This window comes from Piliocolobus tephrosceles, chromosome 14 (assembly GCF_002776525.5).
Source record: "Piliocolobus tephrosceles isolate RC106 chromosome 14, ASM277652v3, whole genome shotgun sequence".
NCBI lineage: Eukaryota > Metazoa > Chordata > Mammalia > Primates > Cercopithecidae > Piliocolobus > Piliocolobus tephrosceles.
In genome coordinates, this window is record NC_045447.1 from 88,798,619 (window position 1) to 88,824,495 (window position 25,877).

General features: G+C 39.0%; 1 protein-coding gene across 1 annotated transcript in view; it reads right to left on the reverse strand.

Annotated features, from left to right (window-relative positions):
• Positions 1 to 25,877, reverse strand: part of TRPM6 (transient receptor potential cation channel subfamily M member 6) — a 160,860-nt gene that overhangs the window by 26,926 nt on the left and 108,057 nt on the right. Inside the window, exons 24-29 of the mRNA XM_023213293.2 lie at positions 24,756 to 24,949; positions 20,556 to 20,688; positions 10,819 to 11,963; positions 10,518 to 10,630; positions 4,117 to 4,234; positions 1,105 to 1,196 (exon numbers count right to left, since the gene is read on the reverse strand). Coding sequence (XP_023069061.1) covers positions 1,105 to 1,196; positions 4,117 to 4,234; positions 10,518 to 10,630; positions 10,819 to 11,963; positions 20,556 to 20,688; positions 24,756 to 24,949 — 1,795 coding nt within the window. The remainder of the gene's footprint in view (positions 1 to 1,104; positions 1,197 to 4,116; positions 4,235 to 10,517; positions 10,631 to 10,818; positions 11,964 to 20,555; positions 20,689 to 24,755; positions 24,950 to 25,877) is intronic.

Below are 25,877 nucleotides of genomic sequence, written 5' to 3' on the forward strand. Positions count from 1 at the left end.
ATCTAAAATAACATTACCTTGGATTTATCTCATTTGATTTCCTACTCAAATTGAATTACTTCCCGAGACCTAGTATACTCCAGGCATTACTCTAGGTAGGCCTTTTCATAGTTGTTATTTTTGCTGTCCATTAGCAATAATCTCATAAGGATGGCATTAGTCCCACTTTAGAGATACAGTCAATGAGGCTTGTAGGTTAACTGATGTACATAGCTTTGAAACGTAGAAAGTGGCAGAGCCAGAATTCGAACACAGGTCCCTGCTTCCAATTATCCTCAAGTATTCTGACATTTTACTTTGAAAATCTTTCACAGATCCTATTCCTACAAGAATATCTAAGGTTGTTAGTATACAGTCATGTCCCAACAGTTCTCACGTTCAAACAGGTAATATTCAAAGACTTAAAATTAGGTTTCTTGGGTTAAGCTAATTATTCATACTTTCCACATGGCGGATGGCACAAAACAAGGCCCATATTTTTAGACAGCAAGAAAAACAGACTGCAGAACCAGAGAATCTCAGCACTGAAGAAACACTAAGGGTCCTTTACCCTGCAAGGCTTGAATCCCCTCCATCATGCCTGCGAAGAGGTTTGTTCAGCCTATGCTTGAGTGATCGCACTAGTGAGGGACTCACTACTTCCAGAAATAAATCATTCCATGCTTGGAAAGCTCCAATTGCTAAAAATTTCTCCTCAGATTGGGCTGAAATCTGTCTCCCAGTAGCTTCTATATGTTGATTCTAGATCTACCTCTTAAAAGAGTATAGAAAATAGCTTATTTTTCTTCCACATGACAACTTTCATATATTTGAAAACAGTTTCAAAAACTCCTGAATTCTTTCTCTCTCATGCTAAACATCCCCAGGATAAGTTACTGAGCGGATAGGTAAATTGCATAAAGAAGAATGTCAAAGAAAGAATAACGTGGAGGGGATTGAAAAAATAGAACAGGAATTCAACTGAGCATAGCTTCAAAACAAAGATGAAACAGACTGTCAATAAAAAGTAGGAGCCAATTAAGGGACATAAAGGTAAACTGGGCGTAGTCAAGAGAAGCACTGCATGCTCGAATGTGTTTTTTTAACTCCTAAAACATTTTTTACCTCTTGAGACTGCTTTAGGTAATCACTGATTTGTACAGCACATTGCCCAATGTCTTTAGTTTTCGTTTTCTGATGTATGTAAGGTTTAACACCTTGTAAAGAGGAAGAGAAAGATTAGAAAATATATGAAAATGTGTTACATTCAAATCACAGTTCCCAAATAGAAAAATCTGAACACAGTACATTCATTTAAACTTGGATATAGTTTTCTCTTTCTGTTTTTAGCAAGTTTTACCAAGTTTCCTTTATCCTTTTTTTCCTCAAGAGGTTGAAAACTATATATTCTATTTCTATTCTTCTATAGTTACTTTCACATTTATAACAACTTACACTTCTCTATCGAAGCCGAGAATTAAACGATCCATAAACTGTCCTCTTATAAGATAACACCTTTAGTAATTTTTTATATCTACCTTCTCCCTGCACACTATTGCACATGCTTTATTTAAAATATATGAAATTTAATTCCATTCCTAGTCTAATTAGGAGCCCTTCCTTAGCAACTGCATCAAACATAATAGTAGGCTACTTAAAAAGAACAACAACAAAAGAATGATAGAGGCCAGGCGCCGTGCCTCACGCCTGTAATCCCAACACTTTGGGAGGCCAAGGCGGATGGATCACCTGAGGTCAGGAGTTTAAGACCAGCCTGACCAACATGGAGAAACCCTGTCTCTACTAAAAATATAAAAATGAGCCAGGTGTGGTGGCGCATAACTGTAATCCCAGCTACTCAGGAGGCTGAGGCAAGAGAATCTCTTCAACCCGGGAGGCAGAGGTTGCAGTGAGCCAAGATTGTACCACTGCTCTCCAGCCTGGGCAACAGAGTAAGACTGTCTCAAAAAAAAAAAAAAAAAAAAAAGAAAGGAATGCCATCAAATAAATAGATTTAATTTTTAGTCTTCTATTAAAAAGGATGATGAGGATGATTACTGTTATTCTTTTTGTAGCTGGTACCTACAGAGTTACTACATATAGTAGATGCATAATAAATATTTAATGAATACTTGGTTGGATTAAATCTGAGAATAATACTTACTAAGAGTCCTGACTAAAAATAGGAGATAACGGTTGCATTTTTCCCTAATGATTTTGTGCTGGGAAAAAAAAAGTATACAAGAAGTGTAACAAATACTATTTGAAGGCCAAATGTAGTAACTGGCACATGCCTGTAATCCTAGCACTTTAGGAAGCCAAGACAGGAGCATTGCTTGAGGACAGGAGTTGGAGACCTGCCTGGGTAACACAGCGAGACCCCCATCTCTATAAAAAATAAACAAAATTAGCCAAGCATGGTGGTACACGCTATAGTCCCAGCTACTCGGGAGGCTGAGGTGGAAGGATCGCTTCAGCCCAGGAGGTCAAGGCTGCAGTGAACTGTGATCACGTAACTATACTCCAGCTTGGGTGATGGAGCCAGAACCTGTCTTTTAAAAAAAAAAAAAAAAAAAACAGAGAGAGAGAGAGAATGCTACCTGACAGGGCATCTGCCTATCCACAAACTTTTATTTTTTAAATTCTTTTTCAATTAATTATTAAGCCAGACACGTTTCAAAAAAATAAGGTTCCCAACTCCGAATGTGGTTCAAGGAAGACATTGGGCCTCAATACTCACTCAGATTAGCCAGGCACTCGGATCAACCTATTTCCCTATCCTTACCTCCCCGTCTGACCATCTGACTTAATGAGATTCTTTCCCAGAAACCTCCTGCCATTTGCATCTCTCTACGTTGAAATTCAATGGAAAGAACTTAAATGATTTAAGAATGATATATAACATCCTAAACATAAATTATACTATTTATAAAAAATATAATACCCAATATATATAATATAAATGTATGATATTTATAAATAAAATGAATCTATTTATAATTGGTACTGGAGTCATGTCTTTAGGTGTGGGATTTGATTTATTCAAATTTATGGTCTCTAGTAAACGGTATGATTAAAGTCAAGGCAAATTAAGCTCTCAAGCTAATCTATAAATTGAGGGGGTGCTGACTAATTTAATTTCTAAATGTCTCTTTCAGCTTAGAGTCCACTTGATTCTCAGTGATTTAACAGACAAGTGAGTATTTTTAAACATAAAATCAGGGTTTCTCCACCTTAGCAATGACATTTTGGGCTGGATAATTGTCACGAGGACTTATCTCTCCAGTTCATTGTAAGATGTTTAACAGTATCCTTGTCCTCTACTCACTGGGTGGCAAGAGCATTCCCCCCATTTTAGTTATGAAACAAAAATATCTCCAGACATTCCCAAGTGTCCCATGGGGAAAGTGAGGGGACCGTGTAAAATTACCCCTTGGTTGAGAACCATTTGCCATACGAACAAGCAGATTTTTAGAAAAGTCTGACAGCATAAATTTCAATACAATGTTTACTTATACCTTAAAGTTAGTATTTTAAATATTTTTAAAACCTATGACTCCTTAATCACTTAGTCCTTTCTGTTTAAAAATTGGTAAAGGTCTCTTATCTAATGCAAGAAGTCCAAAGTTCTGATCATTGCTATCTTTTCTGTTCACAATCTGCCCTCATCTTACCTGTCTAGACTTATTTCACTGTCCAGGCCTAGCCCACAGTATTCATTCTTGGCTGGTTGATCCATCGTCTCTCCTCTACAAGCACCATTATTAAGCTTAAGAGATAATTTCAGTGTCACATGTACTTTAAGAATTTATAAAATTAGACAATCCCCTATCCATAAATCAGACTAAATGAATGCGGTCTGGATAAAACACTCTGAGTAAGGTTCAACAGCTTTGAATACAAGAGACTATCTAAATCTTAATTTTTCTTTTCTGGAGTCCTTTAGGCAAATAAAATGTTGTCCCTTTCATAAAAATCAAAAGCAAAAAAGTGCTATTTTCCTTACAGAGTGTAACTACCTTCTCTTTCCCTCATCTCCATGTGAAAGAACAGGAGGGACCGCCAATGGTCTAAAGACTGTACCCTGAGAAAATTCCACCAGGTATTTTGGGATCCAAGAGTGTAGATGTTACATACTTGTCTGACTGCATTTGGACACTGTGAACCAGTTCTTGCTGTACTCCTCAGAGATGCTGTTTTCTCCTGGCTCTGGATTCAATTGTTCACTCTGAGAGCAGGCATTAACTGTTATGATCTGGAGATAAAGACACTTGTTGGAACACAGTGACATTAATTCAAAAGCATAGTGAGTCACACTAATAGAAGAACCATGGTGAAGGGCAGTGTCTGTTAACACTGGCTGCATATTACAATTGCCTGGGAAGTGCTGACAAATCCCATCACTTAGGCTAGCAGGACACAAGCATCCACGTGATTTCTCTTTGCAGTCATGACTGAGAACCCCTGCTCCACACCTTAGTTCTTAATCTTGAGTGCACATCAGAATCACCCAGGGCTTAGGGGCTGGATTAAGCTACAGGTCACTGGATCCCACCCCTGGAATCTCTAATGCAACAGGTCTGGAAGGAGGGAGAATTTGAATCTCTAATTCCCAGGTGATGCTCATGCTGCTAATAGGATATCATATTTTGAGAAAATATTTGAATCCAAAGAATTTGTGTTGGAATTCTAGCTCTGTCATTTAGAAGCCATGTGAATTTGGGAAAATCACGTAATGTCTCTAGCCCCTTTTCCTTCATCACTAAAACAACAGATAGCCAATAATATGACTGTCCCACATATTTCCGAGCTGCAGAACAAACAGGGTAAACTGGTAACTCAAAAGCAATAAACAAATAAATGCAAGCTTGAATTACTGAACTCAGTTGCAATTTCTAGTTGAACACTGGACATTTGAACTATTCCAAAAATAAATCTGCTTAAGTGCATATTTCTTGGGATTGCAGAAACTCACAGCATTTTCCCTGAAAGAATAGCCTTCCTTATCTCTCCCCTAAAAGGTGCTTTTACATAATTGTCTCAATACTAATCTCTTTGCTTCTGCTTCTCATTCTAAAAAAAGGCTAAGGTTTTTTTTTAATGCATCCAGATTATTATTTAGAAAAATAAGTGTAAAAATTTTTTAAATTAGGCAGAGCATTAAGATCATGAAAGGTGAATTCTTACAGAATTGCTACTTGAGATCTAAAACTTCCTAATGATATATAAAAAGACTCACTGAATGAAAATAAAAACAACACATCAAAATTTGTAGGAAAGAGGTCAAACAGTGCTTAGAGGGAATTTTATAGCACTAAATGACTACATTAGAAAAGAAGGCCGGGCACAGTGGCTCACACCTATAATCCCAGCACTTTGGGAGGCTGAGGCAGGTGAATAGTTTGAGTTTAGGAGTTTAAGAAACAGTCTGGGCAACATGAAGAAATCCTATCTCTACAAAAAAAAAAAAAAAATTAGCCGAATATGGTGGCACACCTGTGGGCCCAGGTACTCAAGGGGCTGGGGTGAGAGGATCACTTGATACTGGGAGACAGAGGTTGCAATGAGCCGAAATGACAACTGCACTCCAGCCCGTGTCAAGAGTGAAACCCTGTCTTGAAAAAAAAATTTAAGAAGGAAGTCTCAAATCAATGACCAAAGTTTCTACCTTAACAAACTAGAGGCCAGGAGTGGTGTTTCACACCTGTAATCTCAGTACTTTGGGAGGCCGAGGCAGGCAGATCACCTGAGGTCAGGAGTTTGAGACTAATCTGGCCAAAATGGCAAAACCCCGTCTCTACTGAAAATACAAAAGCTAGCCGAGCATGGTGTTGTGTGCCTATAGTCCCAGCTACCTGGGAGGCTGAGGCAGGAGAATCACTTGAATCTGGGAGGTGGAGGATGCAGTGAGCCAATATTGTGCCACTGCACTCCAGCCTGCGCTACAGAGAGAGACTTTGTCTGAAAAACAAACAAACAAACAAAAACCTAGAAAGAAAAGAGCAAAGTTAAACCCAAAGTAAATAGAACAAAAGAAATAATAAAGATAAGAGCAAGCATGAATGAAACAGAAATCAGAGGCTGGGCGTGGTGGCTCATGCCTGTAATCCCAGCACTTTGGGAGGCTGAGGCAGGCGGATCAATTGAGGCCAGCCTGGCCAACATGTCGAAAACCTGTCTCTACTAAAAATACAAACATCAGCTGGGCATGGTGGCACAGGCCTGTAATCCCAGCTACTCAGGAGGCTGAGGCAAGAGAATTGCTTGACCCTGGGAGACAGAGTTTGCAGTGAGCCGAGATTGTACCACTGCACTCCAGCCTGGGCGACAGAGAAAGACCCTGTCTCAAAAAAAAAGGAGGGGGGGTGGGGGCGGGGAAGGGAATCAAAGAAAAATCAGTGAAAACAAGAGCTAGTTCTTTGAGACGATCAATAAAACAGATAAACCTGTAGCCAGACTGATTATGAAACAATGAGAGAAAATCCAAGTTTAAAATGTTAGGAACGGGCCGGCCAGCACGGTGGCTCGCCCCTGTAATCCCAGCACTTGGGAAACCAAGGTGGGCAGGTCACCTGAGGTCAGGAGTTCGAGACCAGGCTGGTCAATATGGTCAAACTCCATCTCTACTAAAAATACAAAAATTAGCCAGGCGTGGTGGTAGGCACCTGTAATCCCAGCTACTCGGGAGGCTGAAGTGGAAGAATCGCTTGAACCTGAGGCAGAGGATGCAGTGAGCCAAGATCAAGCCATTGCACTCTAGCCTGGGCGACAGAGCAAGATTCCATCTCAAAAATAAATAAATGACTAAATGAAATAAAATGTTAGGAACAAAACAAGTGATGTCACTACCCACAGATCTCAAAGGCAATAAATGAATAATGAGAGAAAATTATGAACATTATGCCAATAAAGTAAACAACTTAAACAAAATGAATAAATTCTTTGACACACACACAAAAAGCTCATTCAAGAAGAATTACATAACCTAAATTGCTCTATATCTATTACAGAAACTGAATTTGTAGTTAAATGCTTTCCCACAAAGATGGTTTCATTGGTTAGTTCTACCGAATACTTCAGACTGAAATAATATCAATTCCTTACAAATTCACCCAGAAAACTGAAGAGGAGGGAATACTTCCCAACTCACTAAATAAACCAAGCATCATCCTGATACCAAAACCAGACAAAGATATTACAATAAAAGTGAACTAAAGACAACTATCCCTCAATAATTGATGCAAAAAAACTAATGAAAATTTTAGCAAAATGAAACAATATGAAAAAAAAAAAATCATGATCAAGTGGGATTCATCCCAGCAAGGTAATTTAATATTCTAAGAATTCTAACATTATAAAATTAATTAATGAAATCACTATAAAATAACACAATCAAAAGGAGAAATATCTGATCACTTAAGTAGATACAGAAAAAGCATTTGACAAAGGCTTATATCCATGAATGATAAAAATTCTCTGAAAACTAAAAACAGAAGGAAAGTTTTCAGCCTGATAAAGCACATCTATAGAAAAACCTATAACTCACCTCATTCTTAATGGTAAAGGATTAAATGCTTTTCCCCGAAGAACAGATACAGGAAAAGATATCTGCTTTTATCACTTCTAGTCAATATCATACCAGAGGTTCTGGTCAGTGTAATCAGGCAAGAAAAGGAAACACAACGTGTCCAGATTGAAAGGAAGAAGTAAAACTATCTATGTTTGTACATGATATGGTCATGTATATAGAAAATTCTTAAAAAGTTACACAAAAACTACTCAAGTAAGGAAGCTTATCAAGGTTGCAAAATATAAGACCAGTATCAAAAAACTTCCATATACCATAAACAAATAATCAGATATTAAAATTGTTAACTAATTACAGTTATAATAAAATCAAAAATATGAAATAGGGATGCATTTAACAAAACATGTGCAAGATCTGTACTCTAAAAACTATAAAATATTACTTCAAGAAATCAAAGAAGACCTAAATGGAGAAATATATCATGTTCGTGAATCAGAAGATTCATTATTGTTAAGATGTCAACTTTCCCGACATTGACATATACATTTATGGCAATTCCATTCATAATCCTAGCCCACTTCTCTATAAAAATTGACAAGCTGATTCTAAATTTATAAGGAAATGCAAAGAACACAAAATAGCCAAACTTCTTGAAAAAGAAAAAAAATTGACCTTTAATATATGACTCAAAAATTATCATAAAGTTGTATTCAAAATAGGATAATATTGGCATAGAGATAGAAATTGATCCATACATATTGTGATCTATATGGTCAACTAATTTTTGACAAAGATGTCAAGGCAACTCAATAGAGAAAAGATATCTTCTATTATTGTTAATGTGGTCAAGAACAGAATTGAAAAAGATATCTTTTTACCAAAATGTAGTAGAAAATTTTGATATTCATATTCAAGAAAGAAAGAGGACAGAAGAAACTCAACTCTTAGCTATCTTCATATACAAAAATTACCTCAAAATGGGCTATAGACCTACATGCAAGAACTAAAACTATAAAATTCCAAGAAGAAAACATGAGAATAAGTCTTAGTGATCCTGGCAAAAATATTTTAAATGTGATACAAAAATCACAGACTATAAGAGAAAAGAATCAAACACTTCATCAAAAAAAAATATGGCTTCAAAGGACATTTACGAAAATTAAAAGGCAAACCACTGAGACAAAATATTTGCAAAAACGTCTACTCAAAAAAGGATTTGAACATATATTTTTAAATGCTCACAACTTTATAATAAGACAACAACCCAATTTTTTAAATGGGCAAAGATCTGAACAAACATGTCACCAAAAAAGATATACTGCCATGCCCCTCATAACAGTATTTCAGCCAATGACAGACCACTAATACAATGGTGGTCCTATAAGATTAAACGGAACTGAAAAATGCCTGTCACCTAGTGACACTACAGCTGTGATAACATCGTAGCACATTTTGTTTTTTTATAAATTTAGTGTAGCCTAAGTGTATAGTGTTTATAAAGTCTACAGTAGTGTACAGTAATGTCCTAGGCCTTTGCATTCACTCACCGCTCACTCACTGACACTACTAGAGCAACCTCCAAGTCCTGCAAGTAAGTGCCCTATACAGGTGTACCAATTTTTATACTTTATATTGTACTTTTACTGACTCTTTCTATTTAGATACACTTAGATACACAAATATCATTGTGTTACAATTACCTAAAGTGTTCAGTACAGTAACATGCTGTACAAGTTTATAACCTAGGAGCAACAGGCTACATGGGACAGCCTAGGCATGTGGTAGCTTAGACCATCTAGGTTTGTGTAAGTACATTCCATGATGTTTGTGTCATGATGAAATCACCTAATGACACCTTTCTCAGAAAGTATCCCCATCATTAAGCAATGCAAGACTGTACAGAAAGCAAAGAAACACATGAAAAGATGTCTAGTAGCATTCGTCACTATGGAAATACAAATGAAATCGTACCATGAGATACCACTACACATTCACTAACATGGCTAAAATTTAAAAGATTGAGTATGCTGAATTGGTGACTGCCATGATTTGAATGTTTTTACCTTCCAAAACTCATGTTAAAACTTAATTCCCAGTGTAATCGTATTAAGAGATGGAGCCTTTAAGAGGTGACTGGATCATGAGGGCTCTGGCTCACGAATAGATTAATTCATTCATGAGTTAATGGATTATGGAGAGGATGGGTTATTTATCATGAGAATGGATCTGTTATGAAAGCCTGTTTGGCTCTCTCAGGAGCCCCCCACGCCATGTGCCACCTAGGATTCTGCAGAGAGTCTCTACCAGCAAGAAGTCCCTACCAGATGTGTTCCCTCCACCTTGGACTACCCAGCCTCCAGAACTGTAAGAAATAAACTTCTTTTCTTTATTAACCATGCAGTCTTGGGGTTTCTATTATAGCAACACAAAACAAACTAAGACAGTGAGGATGTGGAACAGCTGAAATGCTCACAAATTACTGGTGGGCATGTAAAATATTATGATAACCTTGGAAAGCAGTTTGGAAGTTTCTTCAAAAATTAAAAAACACTTACCATATGACTCTGACATTCCATTCCTAAGTATTTTACCAAGGAGAAATTAAAACATATGTCCACAAAAAGACTTGTACACAAATGTTCGTGATAGTTTTTGGAAGAGCCAAAAATTGAAAACAACCCAAATGTCCTTCAACATGTTAGCAGATAAATAAATTGCAGTATATCCACTCTAATGACTCTTAAATTTATATCTGGGTGTGATTGTGTACACCTGTAGTTCCAGTTACTTGGAAGGCTGAGGTGGAAGGATTAATTGTGCCCAGATGTTCAAGATCAGCCTGGACAACAGAGCAAGACCCCATCTCTTAAAAAGAGGAACAAATTGTATCTTCAAACCTTTCAATACAATGTTATTTTGTGTAGATGACACTTTACAATAAAGATAAATCAAACTAAGACCACTACCTTGACTGCTCAAAACCTAAAAGATGGAATAACAGTACACTTACTGGCACCTGGAGTCCTTGAGTATTCTTCTTTTTCTTTGACAGTCTCCTGTCTTTGGTTAGCATTTTTGCTTTGACCCATGCTCCCTGCCCTATTTCTGAAGAGCTTGAAAGATCTGTAAGGGAAATGGTCTACATGAGAAAGTTGACAACAGTAAGGAGGGGCCATTTTGTTTTACAGAAAAAGCTGACAGAACGGGGAGAATGACAATGTGGTTAAGAGTCATAGATTAAAAAAAAAAAAAAAAAAAACTGGTAGCAATGCAAAGGACTTAATGCTGTTTTTTTAATGTTTATTCCTTACTTTTAATCTTACAGATCTTCAACAATTTCTCCTCCTTATGGAATCTAAAACTATGACTCCTAGCGAAGGGCCTGTCTCTGCGGAGAGGATTGATCCAAAAGGATGTGTTTGGCTGAAGCCATGGTCCCACCTCTGAGCATTCACTATTCTGGGCTGATCTCATTGAGTTATCAGATAGGGAGCTGCCCTGGGTCTGTTTCTGGTGCTGTTCACTCCCAGCGGAATCACTGTCACAAGTGGAGGGCAAGGAGGTTTGCCATTTTTTCTTGATGCTAAACACACCAGTTTCATCGCCTTCTGAAAATGCCCAGTTTACATATCCACCTCCAGTTTGCATGATCTCGGCTTGGGAAAGAGGGGAGGTTACTGTCATGGGTTCAGGTGTGCAACTCAAAGTGGGTAGCACTTGCTCCGACTTGTCTTGTCCATCCACTAAGTGAGCAATTGGCTCGTGCTGTTCCTTGGGTTCATCCACTGATGCCTGGTCAGAGACAACTGGGGTCTGCCCAGTCAGATGAACAAGAACCTCAGTATGGATGTCCTGTTCATTTGCCAGCACATCTGTGTCTGCTTCCACAGAGGGTCTGGATAGAGGCAAGACAGTTTCTGCTGAAAAAGGAACTCGCTTTAGATTAGAAGGGACCAGAAGAAATTGGCCATACTTTGAGTGTGCTTGCTTGTTAGGAGACACCCCAGAAGCCACTATACTACTTTCTGTTTTTTGCTTTTCCTGGTCATTTCTTACATTTGCAGCCTCTCTTTTACTGTCTGTAATCTCAAGAAGTGCCCCACTCTGCACTCTTGGGGGATGCCGGCCTCCAGCCAGGCTCCTCAGCAAAGAAGAAGGCATGCTATAATACTGGTATTTCTTCTCTCCAGCGATCTCCATGCTGCCTAGAACCTCTGCACAGATGACGTTGCTCCAGCTGTGGGAAAGTTTTTTGCAAGTAGAATGCTTTCTCTTGGCCAGGAGAGCCTCATCCTCTTGCAAGGTATCAACAGCAGAAAGGACTTTTAGGGTATCCACAGTCAGGGCAGAGAGATCCTGCAGGTGTCCCACCTGGCTATCCAAAGACAGTAAGGAGTCCTTTATAAAAGACACCTTTTCATTCATTTCTTTCAGTTGGAAGTACATCTCTGTAACCCTAGTGGTGAAGGGAGGGAGAAAACCAACAAGCACATTAAGCCAGTGGGAATTTGCTCTCTTCCTACCCTACTTCCATCCTTAAATGGCTCCTGAGTCTCAGCTGCTTCCCTAGGTTAAGTCTGTCTTTTGCCTTCTTCTTCCCCCAATACGTAACTCTCATCTCAGGTGATCTCATCCACTCCTATAATGCCCACTACTACCCATAGGAGAGGACAAATCACAAATCTACATTTCTAGCCCTTCTTTCTTTTTAATATTTCAGAACCACATTTCCAGTTCCAGCTAATGATTCCTTCAATTGTGATCAATCATCCCATTTTTATTCATTAATATATTTATTCATTTACATAACAAACACTTGAATACTTCCTAATAGCAAGCATCGTACAATTTTAATGTGTATAGGAGATCCTGAGGAAGAAAGAAGAATGATAGAAACAGAATCAATAATCAAATATGTAATTAAGAAGAAAAAAACACGGATCTTTAAAATTAAAAAAAAAAAATCTCTAACTCTACTGTTCAAACAGGCTTCCCAAGTTTCAAACAAAATCCATTTTAGAAGACCTTTATTCAGAAAAAGCCTAATGCAAATTTTTAAAGTTGTTTGAATACTTTAACCAAAGTTTATGATGTTCAGTCACTGATTCATGTAAAAGCAACACAAGGCATCTTCACCTATTCAAATGTAAATATAAGTTGCAAGCAAATTGAATTAAATGTAACAATTAGTCCAGGTGCAATGGCTCAGGCCTATAATCCCAGCACTGTGGGAGGCAGGTGGATCACTTGAAGTCAAGAGTTTGTGACCAGCCTGGCCAACATGGTGAAACCCCATCTCTACTAAAAATACAAAAATTAGCTTGGCATGGTGGCGGGCACCTATAATCCCTGCTACTCAGGAGACTGAGGCGGAGGTTGCAGTGAGCCCAGATCATGCCACTGCACTCCAGCCTGGGTAACAGAAAAAGACTCCATCTCAAAAAAAAGTAAAAATTAATTTAATTGAGAGATGGTTACTCTATGTCTGTACATTTCCTTGTAATTATCTCTGTATATGGATGAGGTTGGTTTTGTATCCCCCAAAAAGGATATGTTGAAGCCTTAACCCCAGAACCACAGAATGTGACCTGATTTGGAAATCAGATATTGATAGAGTAATCAAGTTAAAATGTGATAATCAGGCTGAACCCTAATCCAGTATGACTGGTGTCCTTATAATGTGAAATTCTGACACGGACACACACAGAAGGAAGACGATGTGAAGACACACAGGGATAAAATGGCCATATGACTGGAGTGATGCATCTACAAGCCAAGGAACACTCATGGTTGCCAGCAAACACCAGAAGCTAGAAGAGGCAAGGAAGGATAGCGACACCTTGATTTTGGACTTCTAGCTTCCTGAAGTATGAGACAATAAAGTTCTGTTATTCTAAGACACCCAGTTTTTGGTATTTTGCTGCAGCAGCCCTGGGAAACTAATGCAGCTATCTAAACTTCACTAGCAACGGAATAAATTACAACATGTATGAGTTGATTACATAAAAAGAAACTTGCATGCGAAAATGGAATACAAAAGTTTAAAACAAAAATAAATTGGAAAAATAATATTCTAATAAATTTGATGAGGCATTGATATCCCTTGATTAAGCAAAAACTTTCATACTTATTGAGGGAAAAAAAATTACCAAGACTCCCAAGGACATGAACAGATTAAAAGATAAAACACAAAAGGTAAGGAAACCCAGTAAAATAGTCAACCTCATTAGGCAATCAGAGATGAAAATTAAGATAATAACGAGTTCATCTATATCATAACAGCATTCGTTTTATTTAAAAAAGAAAAAGTGAAACAACTCCGTGATAGCAAGGATGGAACACAGGGACACAATAAATATAAAGCAAATGTAATCTTACTATGCTAAAACAGACAGATATTTGTTATATTATGAGACAGAATATTATGCAGCCATTAAAAATCATACATTGTTGATAATTATTTTATAAGGCTATTTCTGGTGGTAGAGGCAAGGCTGGGGATGTCTACTATGTTTGGCATTATGTTTTCAAAATTGGTATACAATGTTTAAGTTCAGAAACAACAGTTAAAATATATTTACAAAGTATATGTAATTAATTGGAGAAAATATTTTTGATGCATAAGAGCAGAAAAAAAACAGGATACAAAATAGTATCATTTTAACTGGAAATATGTAGAAGACTAAATTTTAAAAAGCCAAAATTTTCACAGTGAACTCCGGCATATCACGTTGTTTTTTTCTTTCTTTTCTTCCCTTGTTCTATTGTTTGAGGGAGAGGAGGTATGGTTTCAGTTTCTCAATAATGAAAATCTTCGATAAACAAGATTAAAGTAAAAAACAGTGTGGGAGGGAATGTAACCAACTGTGTCATGGCTGACATGACCATTGCAGAAATGAAAAATGATTCCCGCTCTTATCTGGGGGCAGGGAGAAGTCGTGATTATGCCACGAAGAGTTTAACACTCAGCTGTGACAAGTACTTCCCAAAATAGTGTTAGACTTCCCATCTTTAGAACACATCTCAAGTCACAGGGATTGAAAGAAAGATTTTCCACTTCCTCTTTCTGGGACCTTTGTAAATAGAAATTAAAGAATAAAAAGAGTGGTATCTTCCATTTTTATTATATTCTATGTGAGTAGAACCCTCTTTTTCTTGCTTCTGCTATAGAATTCAACTTCTATAACTCAACAGAGGCTTAACAAATGCTTCCTGACCTTCTGGAATCTGCAAAATTAGAACTGGCAAGGATGATGTGGGAAACAGCACAAAATATATGTATACTCCCTTCCAAATATGCTTAATTAGAGCCTCTCCATCCAGTGCACTGTTTCATCTAATTCAAAAACAGTACAATCTGAACACCAGTAATGGAGACTCATTAAGTTCCATTAGCAGCAGTCAAATCGAATGATACAATAGAAACCAGCAACTATTCACAGCCACAGGTAACACGCTACAATAGAAACCTGTTAGACAAATAACCTGGTCACCCTCAAATCAGGTCCCTTGCTTTTATAGGTACTTAATTTCTAAAACTTGATGTCCTGTGAAACATATTTTGATTATATTGCTGGACCACTAGTGACATTAATTTAATCTAGTCTTTCAGTCATTCTGACACATAAAATTTATAATTTTAGTTTCTCCCATGCAAGGTACGAGGAGGACGGAAGAAAGATGAGAATGGTAATTGTTTTATTATGGGCCTTTAGGCAAGATGCCTTAAAATGAGATAACAGCAAGTACAATTACAGTCATCATGAAAATCACCATATTCACTTGAGTGCTCACTATGAGACAAGCATTTTATAAAGATCTACCTGTACTATTTTATTTAATCCATCTAACAACTCTATAAGGTAGGCATTACTATTATCCTTTCATAGAAAAGAGCTTGGGTCGGCCAGGCACGGTGGCTCATGCCTGTAATCCCAGCACTTTGGGAGGCTGAGGCAGGTGGGTCATCTAAGGTCAGGAGTTCAAGACCAGCCTGGCCAATATGGTGAAACCTCGTCTCTATAAAAAAAAAAAATTAGCCGGGCATGGTGCCAGGCACCTGTAATCCCAGCTACAGGGGAGGCTGAGGCAGGAGAATCACCGGAACCCAGGGGGCAGAGGTTGCAGTGAGCTGAGATCATGCCATTTGCACTCCAGCCTGGGCAACAAGAGCGAAACTCTGTCTTAAAAAAAAAAAAAAAAAAGGGTTAGGTCACAGAGCCAGAGTCACACGGCCCATGAAAACATCAGGCATCAAACCCAGACAGGCCGACTCCATATTCAGTGGCATTGACCACCGCCTTCTGGTACCTCTCAGCAACTCACCTAGGTAGGATCTAGGCAAATTCTTTTGGGGATTTCGAGAGTACCATGAAGTACTACATGAACTACACCAACAATTCCCATGCTGGGAGGTGTCACAGATGTTCCTCAGTAAGGTTTCATGGTCATATAGTGGTAGGACCTGCTTAAGCTATAACTCTGTACTGACGAATTACAATGCACATTATGTTACAGTGTTTATACTTTTTAAAACCACAGTATTTCCCAAATATAATGTACCAAGACATGCTTAATGTGGAAAAATACCTAAAAGCATCTTACTCCACAGAACAGAGAAAGGGAAAAGCTGACTTACACTACTAGGATCAAAAAAGAAGTTAAGAGTCCCAAATAGGGAAAGTAAGATTTAAAACAGCCTCATTATGTTCTCTTTTTCCACTGTCACAACTCACTTGATTCTAGGAGGATATAGCAATCTCTTCTTCAGAGGTAGGCTAACATGCAAAATCCACCGAGTCTTCTTCCCCTCCTTCTTCACATCATTGCTTAGTTACCTCAGGAAATATTCTCCCCTCTTTCCCATACCTCATTTATGAGGTCCCCACAAATGACCTCAACAAAGATGACAGTATAAAAACAGTGCCACTGAGATAGCTCCATCAAGAGGGAAAATGGATTGCATTTTGAAGTTTAATTAGAGCTGCAGGCTCAGATGCAGTAACTCATGCCTGTAATCCCAGCACTTTGGGAGACTGAGGCAGATGGGTTGCTTGAGGCCAGGAGTTCAAGACCAGCCTGGGCAGCATTAGCAAGACCCTACCTCTACAAAAATTAAAAAATTAAAACTTAGCTCAGCGTGGTAGCATGTGCCTATAGTCCTAGCTACTTGGAAGGCTGAGGCAGGAGGATCGTTTGAGCCCAGGAGTTCAAGACTGCATAAGCTCTGATCACTCCACTGCATATCAGCCTGGGCGACAGAGCAAGACTCTACTTACAATAATAATAATAATAATAATAATAATAATAATAATAATAATAATAATAAATTAGAGCTTCATAACCAAATTCTAAACCTCTTGGAAGTACCCATAATTTTCAGAAGGTACAAATCCATTTAACTTCTAACCCTCTATCAAATCCCAAGAAAAGAATCCAAGAGAAATACAATGCTTTATGATGGTTAATGTTTTTAGGATTTTATCATTGAATTACTGGTTTATAAATGTCTGGTTCTCAATTTTCACTCTGTGCTCACTTAGCTTATGATACCACCTTCTTCTAGTTCTCTTTATACTCCTCTGAATGGTTATTTACGGTCTTCTTCATGAGTTTCTCTTTCTTTGCCCATTACATGTGTTGGCGCCTCCCGGGATTTAACTCTCAGCTCACTAGGTTCCCTCACTCTTGCTTCCTGGGCATAATCGCTTCCTCTGTCACACTTTTAGTTTCCTACAGTAGGCAGGTGACTCCTACAGTTGACTGTCCCAATAAGCAGATGAGCTCCTCCACTAGTGCAAATGCTCCCCAGAGCCTTCAGATGCACACATCCAAAGCCTCCTGAATATCTCTGGCTAAATATACTACAAGAATCTCAGCTCAAGAAATCTAAACCTCATTGCTTTCTCCTCATACCTCCTGTGCCTTCTTTATCTCGGTGGTGCCACTCTGATTACCTGATTACCCTACTCTGGTCTGAAAGTCGTTGTGGACTCTATGCTCTCCCTTAGCTCCACATCTGATCCTTAACACGCCTAATGAATTGTTCTTTCTAAATGTCTTATTCACCCCTTCCTTTCAATCCCACCACCACCAACCTTGGCAAGGCTGTGGACACATCAGTGTGCTGCACTGTTCTCTCAAATGGTCTTCCTGGTTCCCATTCTGACCCCTCAAATCCACACCATTACTGAAGGTAAATCCGTCCATATCTCTGACCACCTAAACTCCTTCCTTAGTTTATAGTTTAGAGTAGCCAGCTCTCCATAAACTTATCCCAGTTCATAATCTTATCTGTTCATTCCCCTTTCCTTAAGGGTTGGAGGGGAATTTGTATTTAAAAAGAAATTATACTCACAATTTTGAGAGGCCCACTTTTACTTAATAATAGATAACTTTCATTGTACCCTTTCTATGAGTCAGCACTCTGCCACACAGTTCATCTATATTATCTCATTTAATCATCACAACATTTCTAAGAGGTAGGGCTATTTCCATGGTTTGTTTATTTTTTGTTTGTTTGAGATACAGTCTCGTTCTCTTGCCCAGGCTGGAGTGCAGTGGTGCGATTTCAGCTCACTGCAACCTCCGCCTCCTGGGTTCAAGCAATTGTCCTGCCTCAGCCTCCTGAGTAGCTGGGACTACAGGCATGTGCCACCACACCCAGCTAATTTTCTTTGTATTTTTAGTAGAGACGGGGTTTTGCCATGTTGGCCAGGCTAATGTTGAGCACCTGATGTCAAGGGATTCACCTGCCTTGGCCTTCAAAAGTGTTGGGATTACAGGAGTGGGCCACCTTGCCCGGCCTCCATGTCTATTTTACAAATAAGAAAACGGCCGAGCACGGTGGATTACGCCTGTTATTCCAGCATTTGGGAGGCTGAGGTGGGCGGGTCAGGAGATCGAGAGCATCCTGGCTAACACTGTGAAACTCCGTCTCTACTAAGAATGCAAAAAATTAGCCGGGTGTGGTGGCGCACACCTGTAATCCCAGTTACTCGGGAGGCTGAGGCAGGAGACTCACTTGAACCTGGGAGGCAGAGGTTGCAGTGAGCCGAGATCAGCCACTGCACTCCAGCCTGGCGACAGAGTGAGACTCCGTCTCAAAAAAGAAAGTAAAGAAAAAAGAAAACCAAGACTCAAAGGGGTTCAGCAAATTTGCCCATGTCCACATAACTAGTAAGTGCCTGAAGTAGGACTTCATCCCAGCTCCGTAAGCTCCTAATATGGGTCTATGCTTCACACAAAATGGAGAACCAAGCTTGCCTGTTGCAATCAGTGAGCACAGCTATAAAGGGGGGCAGAACTTGTAGAAGAAGGAAAGAGAAATTCATATAACTATGGACTAAAGATATTATGTAGGTGAAATCAAATGTTGTGGGCTCAAACTTTGGTACTCAATTTTTTCTCAATATTAAATTTGATCTGAAATTCAATCAGGCACAGAAACACAGATTTATATAAATACGGTACCAAGAGAGAAGTCCAGGTTTATATAAACACGACTTATGCCCATCGTGAACCATTTAGAAAATTCTTCACGTGATTCAGTTTAACTAAAGCCATATTTAAGGATTCGCATCTCTCTATCTGATATATGCACATCAGAAAAAAACATGCATAATTAGGTATAATACGTCATAGTCAGTTCCATGTATGTTCAAAAATGAAGGAACACATTTAACTTCTGTCAATTTGCTTCCATTTACAAGAACAATTCTGTGTTTTAAAAAAGTGAATTTCATCACATGTAGCCTTCCGTATTTTCACACAATGCCATGCACCCACAATTCGTAATAAATCCACAGTAACTCAGATGACATTATAGCTTCCTAATACGTTCACTCTCTCCAATACATCTCCTCCTCTTTCCTCAAACCTCTGAATGCCCCCCATACCGCCTGTCCCCCTCAAAATCCCGCCCACAGGCACACCCAGTCGACGACTTTGCCTCAAGACCTGGGTGCCCCCCAACCCTGTCTGCATTCCCATCTAGTCTGGCCATATCGCGTCCCATTCCCCCGCTTCGGGGAAAAGCCGAGACCCTCCATTTTCCCAGTTTCTCAGGGACTTCTCTTCAGCACATGGCCTCCTCCCTCCTGCTCCTGAGTTTCTCCCTTGCTGGTGGATCATTTCCAGGACCATGCTGTTTCATTTATCGCCACATGAAACAAAATCCAACAAAAAAACCTCACCAGGTCCCCATACCTCATCATGCTTCCCTGCACAGTAACACTTCTCCCAAAAGCCACCTGTAATTGCAGTCTCTGCTTCTCTTATTCTCTCTTCACCCACTTCAGTGAAGCAGCCACCAACTCCACTGTACAACCACCTCAGGTCAGACACCCTGAGAACCCCACGACTCCCCATCCAACCAGCACCCTCCATCTACCTCCTCCTCCTCCCCTCTCGCTGCGTGCGGCCAGACACAACGTGCTGCCTCAGGCGGATAGGCGGATGCGCTTGCTGTTCCTTCCGCCAGGGGCGCTATTCCACCAGACGCCCCTGCCTGGCCCACTGCCTCACTTCCTTCAGGCCTCTACTCCAATCCCTCAGAGCGGCCTTCTAGAACCAGACCATCTAAACAGTCCACTCAACCCCCAACTCCGCTAGATTTCACACCACCATCATCTCCTATTCTCTCCAACTACTTTATTTTTCTTCATAGCTCTTTTACTGCCTGATATTAAATTACAAATTTATTTTTGTGTTTCCTTGCTTAGGTTTTGTTCTCCACCCACTTCATTTCTCTCACCACCTACACACATGCACACACACACACGCACGCATGAAGGTAAGTCCCATGAGGACAAGGATTATTGTGTCTTATTAACCACTTACTCCTAGTAACTAAAAGAGTGCCTGGAATATAGTAGATGCTCAATAAATATACTTTGATGACATGAATATTCTATGTTATTAAATATTTCAAATTATAAAGAACTCAAACCTCTGGGATTTGAAAGTATATCTTTCTACTCCTTTAGATATTCTAATGGAATCACGTTTTGGTAGTGGTTTCAGAATGGAAAAGATTTATATATTTTACCTTTCTGATGTCACTCGGATTCGTTCCTCACAACTACAGTTCACAACTTCCATCTTCTCATGGAAGTATTTTTCCACACACTGCTCCTCAAAATCATGAAGTTTTTTCAGATCCTCCTTACTCAGGTAGAGTTCTATAGAAATAAGTATGAAACACAGAAAGAATCATTATTCATCTCAGGGCATGAGTGGCTTTTCTTCCACGTGTATTGAAAATGAGAAACGGTAGCCTGTTGTGATAAAAGTTTGTCACCTTGTCAAACTATTTCTAATATTAATGCAGAAACAGCACCAATAAACAACTGGAAGCCGGGCGCAGTGGCTCACACCTGTAATCCCAACACTTTAGGAGGCTGAGGGGGGTGGATCCCTTGAGCTCAGGAATTAGAAACCAGCCTGGACAACATAGGCAGACTCTCTCTCTCTACAAAATAATTTAAAAATTAGCTAGGCGCCTGTGGTCCCAGCTACACAGGAAGTTGAGGAAGGAGGACGGCTTGAGCCTGGGAGGTCAAGGCTGCAGGAGCCGTGATCACACCACTACACTCCAGCATGAGCTACAAAGCGAGACCCTGTCTCAAAAAAGGAAAAGAAAGAACTGGAAACACTAGCCTGGGTCTCTCCTATTCATTCTTTGAAAATGACTCATATGTAGAATTCTTTCTCTTCAATATTTTCACAGGTAGGAATGTTTCACATTTAACAAAAATTCACTGCATTTATATGAAAATGGGGAATCTGATTTTCTTCTTTTCTCTCTGCCAACACTTTCTAAAATTAATTAAATTTTAATTGATTCATATTAGATGTACATACTTTCAAGATACATGTGATAATTTGATACATTCATATAATCAAATCAGGGTAATTGGTGGCACAAGCCTGTAGTCACAGCTACTCAGGAGGCTGAAGTAGATCACCTTAAATATTTACCTGTCCTTTAAGATAGAAACATTTGAATTATTCTCTTCTAGCTATTTTGAAATGTATAATCAATTAATTTTAATTGTAGTCAAACTACTGATGGCAGGGCATGGTGGCTCATGCCTGTAATCCCAGCACTTTGGGAGGCCGAAGCAGGTGGATCACTTGAGACCAGGAGTTCAAGACCAGTCTGGCCAACATGGTGAAACCCCACCTCGATCAAAAACACAAAAATTGGGGGTTTCCTTTCTCGGCTTTGGAGCCCCCCTCCCTCTGTCTCTGTATGGGGGAGCTTCCTCCTTCTTATTTGCCTATTAAACTCTCCGTTCCTTAAAACAAACAAACAAACAAACAAAAATTAGCTGGGTGTGGTGGTCCAAGCCTATAATCCCAGCTATTCAGGAGGCTGAGGTGGGAGAAACATTTGAACCCAGGAGGCAGAGGTTACAGTGAGCTGAGATCGCTCCACTGCACTCCAGCCTGGGCAACAGAGCAAGACCCCACCTCTAAAAACAACAACAACAACAACAACAACAACAACAAAAACCATACCGAACTATTGAACACTAGGTCTTATTTCTTCTATCAAAGTGCGTATTTGTACTCACTAATTAACCTTTCTTCCAACTCTTTTAGCTATTACAATGACAGTAAATAACCAATTGGTTAAATGTAAGATTAGAAGAAGGCAGTCTGTTGAAATTAATCCAGTAAGTATAAGAAAGTTTTACCTTGTTACACAGAGTTTGTGCATACTAAGTCCTTCTACTGAAGAATGAGATGTTATTATTACCATTCAATGGCCAATCACGGCTGTATACCTTCTCTGACACAATCATAAATAACTCATTAAAAAGACACATTACTAAGTGATATTATAAGGCTAACGCAATTCTTCATCAAACTCCAGCATTCACATTTGGACTATTACCTTGGCTTTCAATCCTGCCTAATAGAATAATATACCATCTTTTAAGCAAGTTTATAATACTTAGAAGATATCTAAATGAAATGATGCTGCTAAAAGGATTAAATTGGAAAGTTCTCTTTCTTGAATGGTTTTGCTTACATTAGGACAAAAAGAACTAACATGGTTCTCCAGAATTTATTTAAAATGCAATTGTTACATTATTTTCTGAAAAAAATGACAAAATATCTTAATTTTAAATTGGAAACATGGCTAAAAGTATTATTCAGCTGTAAAATGTATTCACAACTCAGATATACAGTGCTTTCTGATTTAAATGGCAGGAAAAATTTTTTCAGATACTGAAAAGATTTGGTATCTCCCATCCCCTACCCAACTCTAAAGTCTTCTTTCATTGAAGAATCTCCTATGAGCAAGAAACTTCACAGGTGTCATGATGTGAACCTTATGTGGGTCCCTGAGAGCAAACAACCCACAGTAATTCCAATGACAGGTGCGGCTTGCAGTATGTGGCGCTTTCCTGTAATTGTCCGCAAGGTGGCACTGCTGCCCCTTGTGTAAATGTCTTTATCCTCAATATAAAGGATCAGAAGCAATGTTACGAAAATTCAAGAATGTTCCAGAAAGCTCAGGGTGAATTCATTGTAAACTTTACTCGAGTTTTTATGAAATCACCCTATAAGCGCAGACCAAGGTGAACCCAGGAAACGTTCTTTCATGTGGTACTAGGAAGTCTGGGCAAATCCTAGTCAATTCCAGGATTTATCAAGCAATTCACACTCTGCTATTAGGTTGCAATGGTCCTGCAGCCAAAGCCTGGGACGTCTCTCTACTAGCAGCCTGAAATTTACAGTATAATTATAAGCCTTCAAGTTAACTTCAGTTATGCTTTGGCTTTCGTACAAAGGCTGAATCTCTTGATCAGGGAGTGGGGCATGAAAAAGAAAAGAAAAAATCTTCAAAGTGACTTAGGAGGAGAAAAAATACGTCACAGAGTCACCTACCACCAGCAAAAGCCTATCACCCTGTCAACCCCATAATATACTGCAGGGGATGACCTGTCCCCCTAAGGACCCACCTAAACACATAAACTGTCTCTTAGCTGAAACTCCTGGAATCCAGAGTATTTTAGAATTCAGAACTGTTCTTTTCTAGTTTCAGAAAGTTAATATAGTGAATATATCATAAATGAAGTGAAATCCCTAGTTAAGGTTAAAGCAATCCCTAAAATCAAACATTTTCTTCAGCAACATCAATGAATATTCATACTCCAAGAAATAAAGAAAATAAATGGCTTCACATCAATTCTTATCAGCCTTTTTTTTTTGCCAAATAAGTCTTTCCTCAATTTATGAAGAAAAAAGGCTTTCGGTTTTCAGAGGTATTTCAGATTTAGGAATTGGGAAAAGGATTGTGTATTTATGCCACCTGCTTCCTGTATTTCTGGAAACTATCTAGAAATGGGCCTGGTACCAACTGTGGAATTGCTTGATAGGAACTACAGAAGATTTGTAAAACCACCAAACGCAATGTTCTCTGACAACAATTAGTATGATAGTCATATCATGCAGTGAAGATCTGGCTAAACAAGACGAATTAGGAAAACCTCAAAATATATAGGCTTATGCTTTGAAAAAACAGAAGTCAGAATCTCTATTTCCGCATCCTGACTCACAATGTTGCCCAGGCTGAAGTGCAGTGGCTATTCACAGACACGATCATGGCGCACTCCAGCTTTAAACTTCTGAGCTCAAAGCAATTCTTGTGCCTCAGCCTCCTGAGTAGCTAGGACTACAGGCATGCACTACCGCATTCTGAGTTGAGGTTCTTGAAAATAAGAAACATCCATTTCAGAATCACCTCCATGCTCAGTAGATTAGAGAATCAGAGGACCATGACCCCGGTTAATAAGTTAAGCCCAGCTTTGCTTATCTTTTCTCTCAGACCCCAAGGCCTTCTGTAACTCCATTCTGTCTGAATTCTATCTTCCACAACAAGGAGAACAGTACAGGTCACATGACTACTCTCTAGGAGTTATTCTGATGAGTTCTCTGGTCAGCAGAGAAAACACAGGTTTTCCATGTAACCTAAAACCTTTACACAATTGAGCAGAGATTCTCCTCCTACCTATTCCTTTCTAAGTATCCGTTCATCTTGGCAAAAGGCACTGCGACCTCATAATGAAGTCAATATATTTACTTAGACCCAGGGCATCAGCTGATATTCTATTGTCAGGGAACTCCCAGAGCCCCCCAGTGCCCTGAACTTAACTTATAATACTCCGGTGCATCTTTGCCTTGAATCTCTACTTTTTGCTCTCTTCCTCCTGCCTCACACAGAACAACTTACTTAATCCAACGTCCCCTTCTTCTTGGTCGTGAGGAGCTCGATGAGAGCACAGGCGGCGGAGGAGAAGGCCCACGTGGCTCAGCAGGATGAGAGGTGGGGGCAGCCAGGGCTTCTCCAGATACGTCATGATATAGCGATAGCGGTTGTATTTCCACAGGTTATTTGAAATGGATTCCATATCTAAGTAAACATTGCTGTAAGATGAAGTAAGGGCGGGACAATGTTTTAATATGAAGTCTTGAAAGGTAACAGATTCTGTATTTTCCAGCATTTATGATTGGTTCACCTGACATTACTGGCAGTTACCCAATACAAATACTATCCACTGTGTTTATGATTCTTCTTCCACCAAACAAAATATATTAGCTACCTTCTACAATCAAACATGCTAATCAGAATAACAGGCAAAAGGCAGACACTACAATCAGAGAAAAGAAAATGTCAACATTTTCAGTGTAATGAACAGAAAATCCGTTCTGGAACTCAACACTATTCTCAAGTCACCATCTCTTCTCACATAAAAGCTCTTTTTCAGTCCATAATTCATCGTTTATGGGAAACAGATTTAATGTTCCTCTGTATCATCTATCTAATGTCAAATGTGAGAACTGCTAGAAAAATCCCAGTTAAAACACTCAAACAGAATAGTGTAAATGAAGAAATGGAAGAAGAATCAATTCATCTTAAATCAAAAAGCAGAGCTTCCATGAAAATCCAGACAAATTATTTAGATTAACTTTACAATAAAAGTAACTCCTTATTGGTAGGTCACTTTGTAGCTGTAACATGGAGATAGAACGGTGAATATTGATATTATAGAACTTGTCATGGGGGTAATGATTGGGGCTACAGTTATTCTGAAACAATAGATCATCCTTAACTACTTAAGTATATAATATGATATAAGAGTAACACAGTAAAATGTCCATCTTAATATTGTGCATAGACTAACAAAATTTAGTTTCTTTTTAAAAAAATTCTTCTTGCAATGTCAAAATTTTAGTTTCTTTAGAGAAAGATAGCAGAGTAGAACTTGAGGAAGGTAGCCAAATTTAGCAAATAAAAACACAGATAACCCTAAACTTGAACAGTGATAAAGGAAAGGAACCAGGATTATCCTAG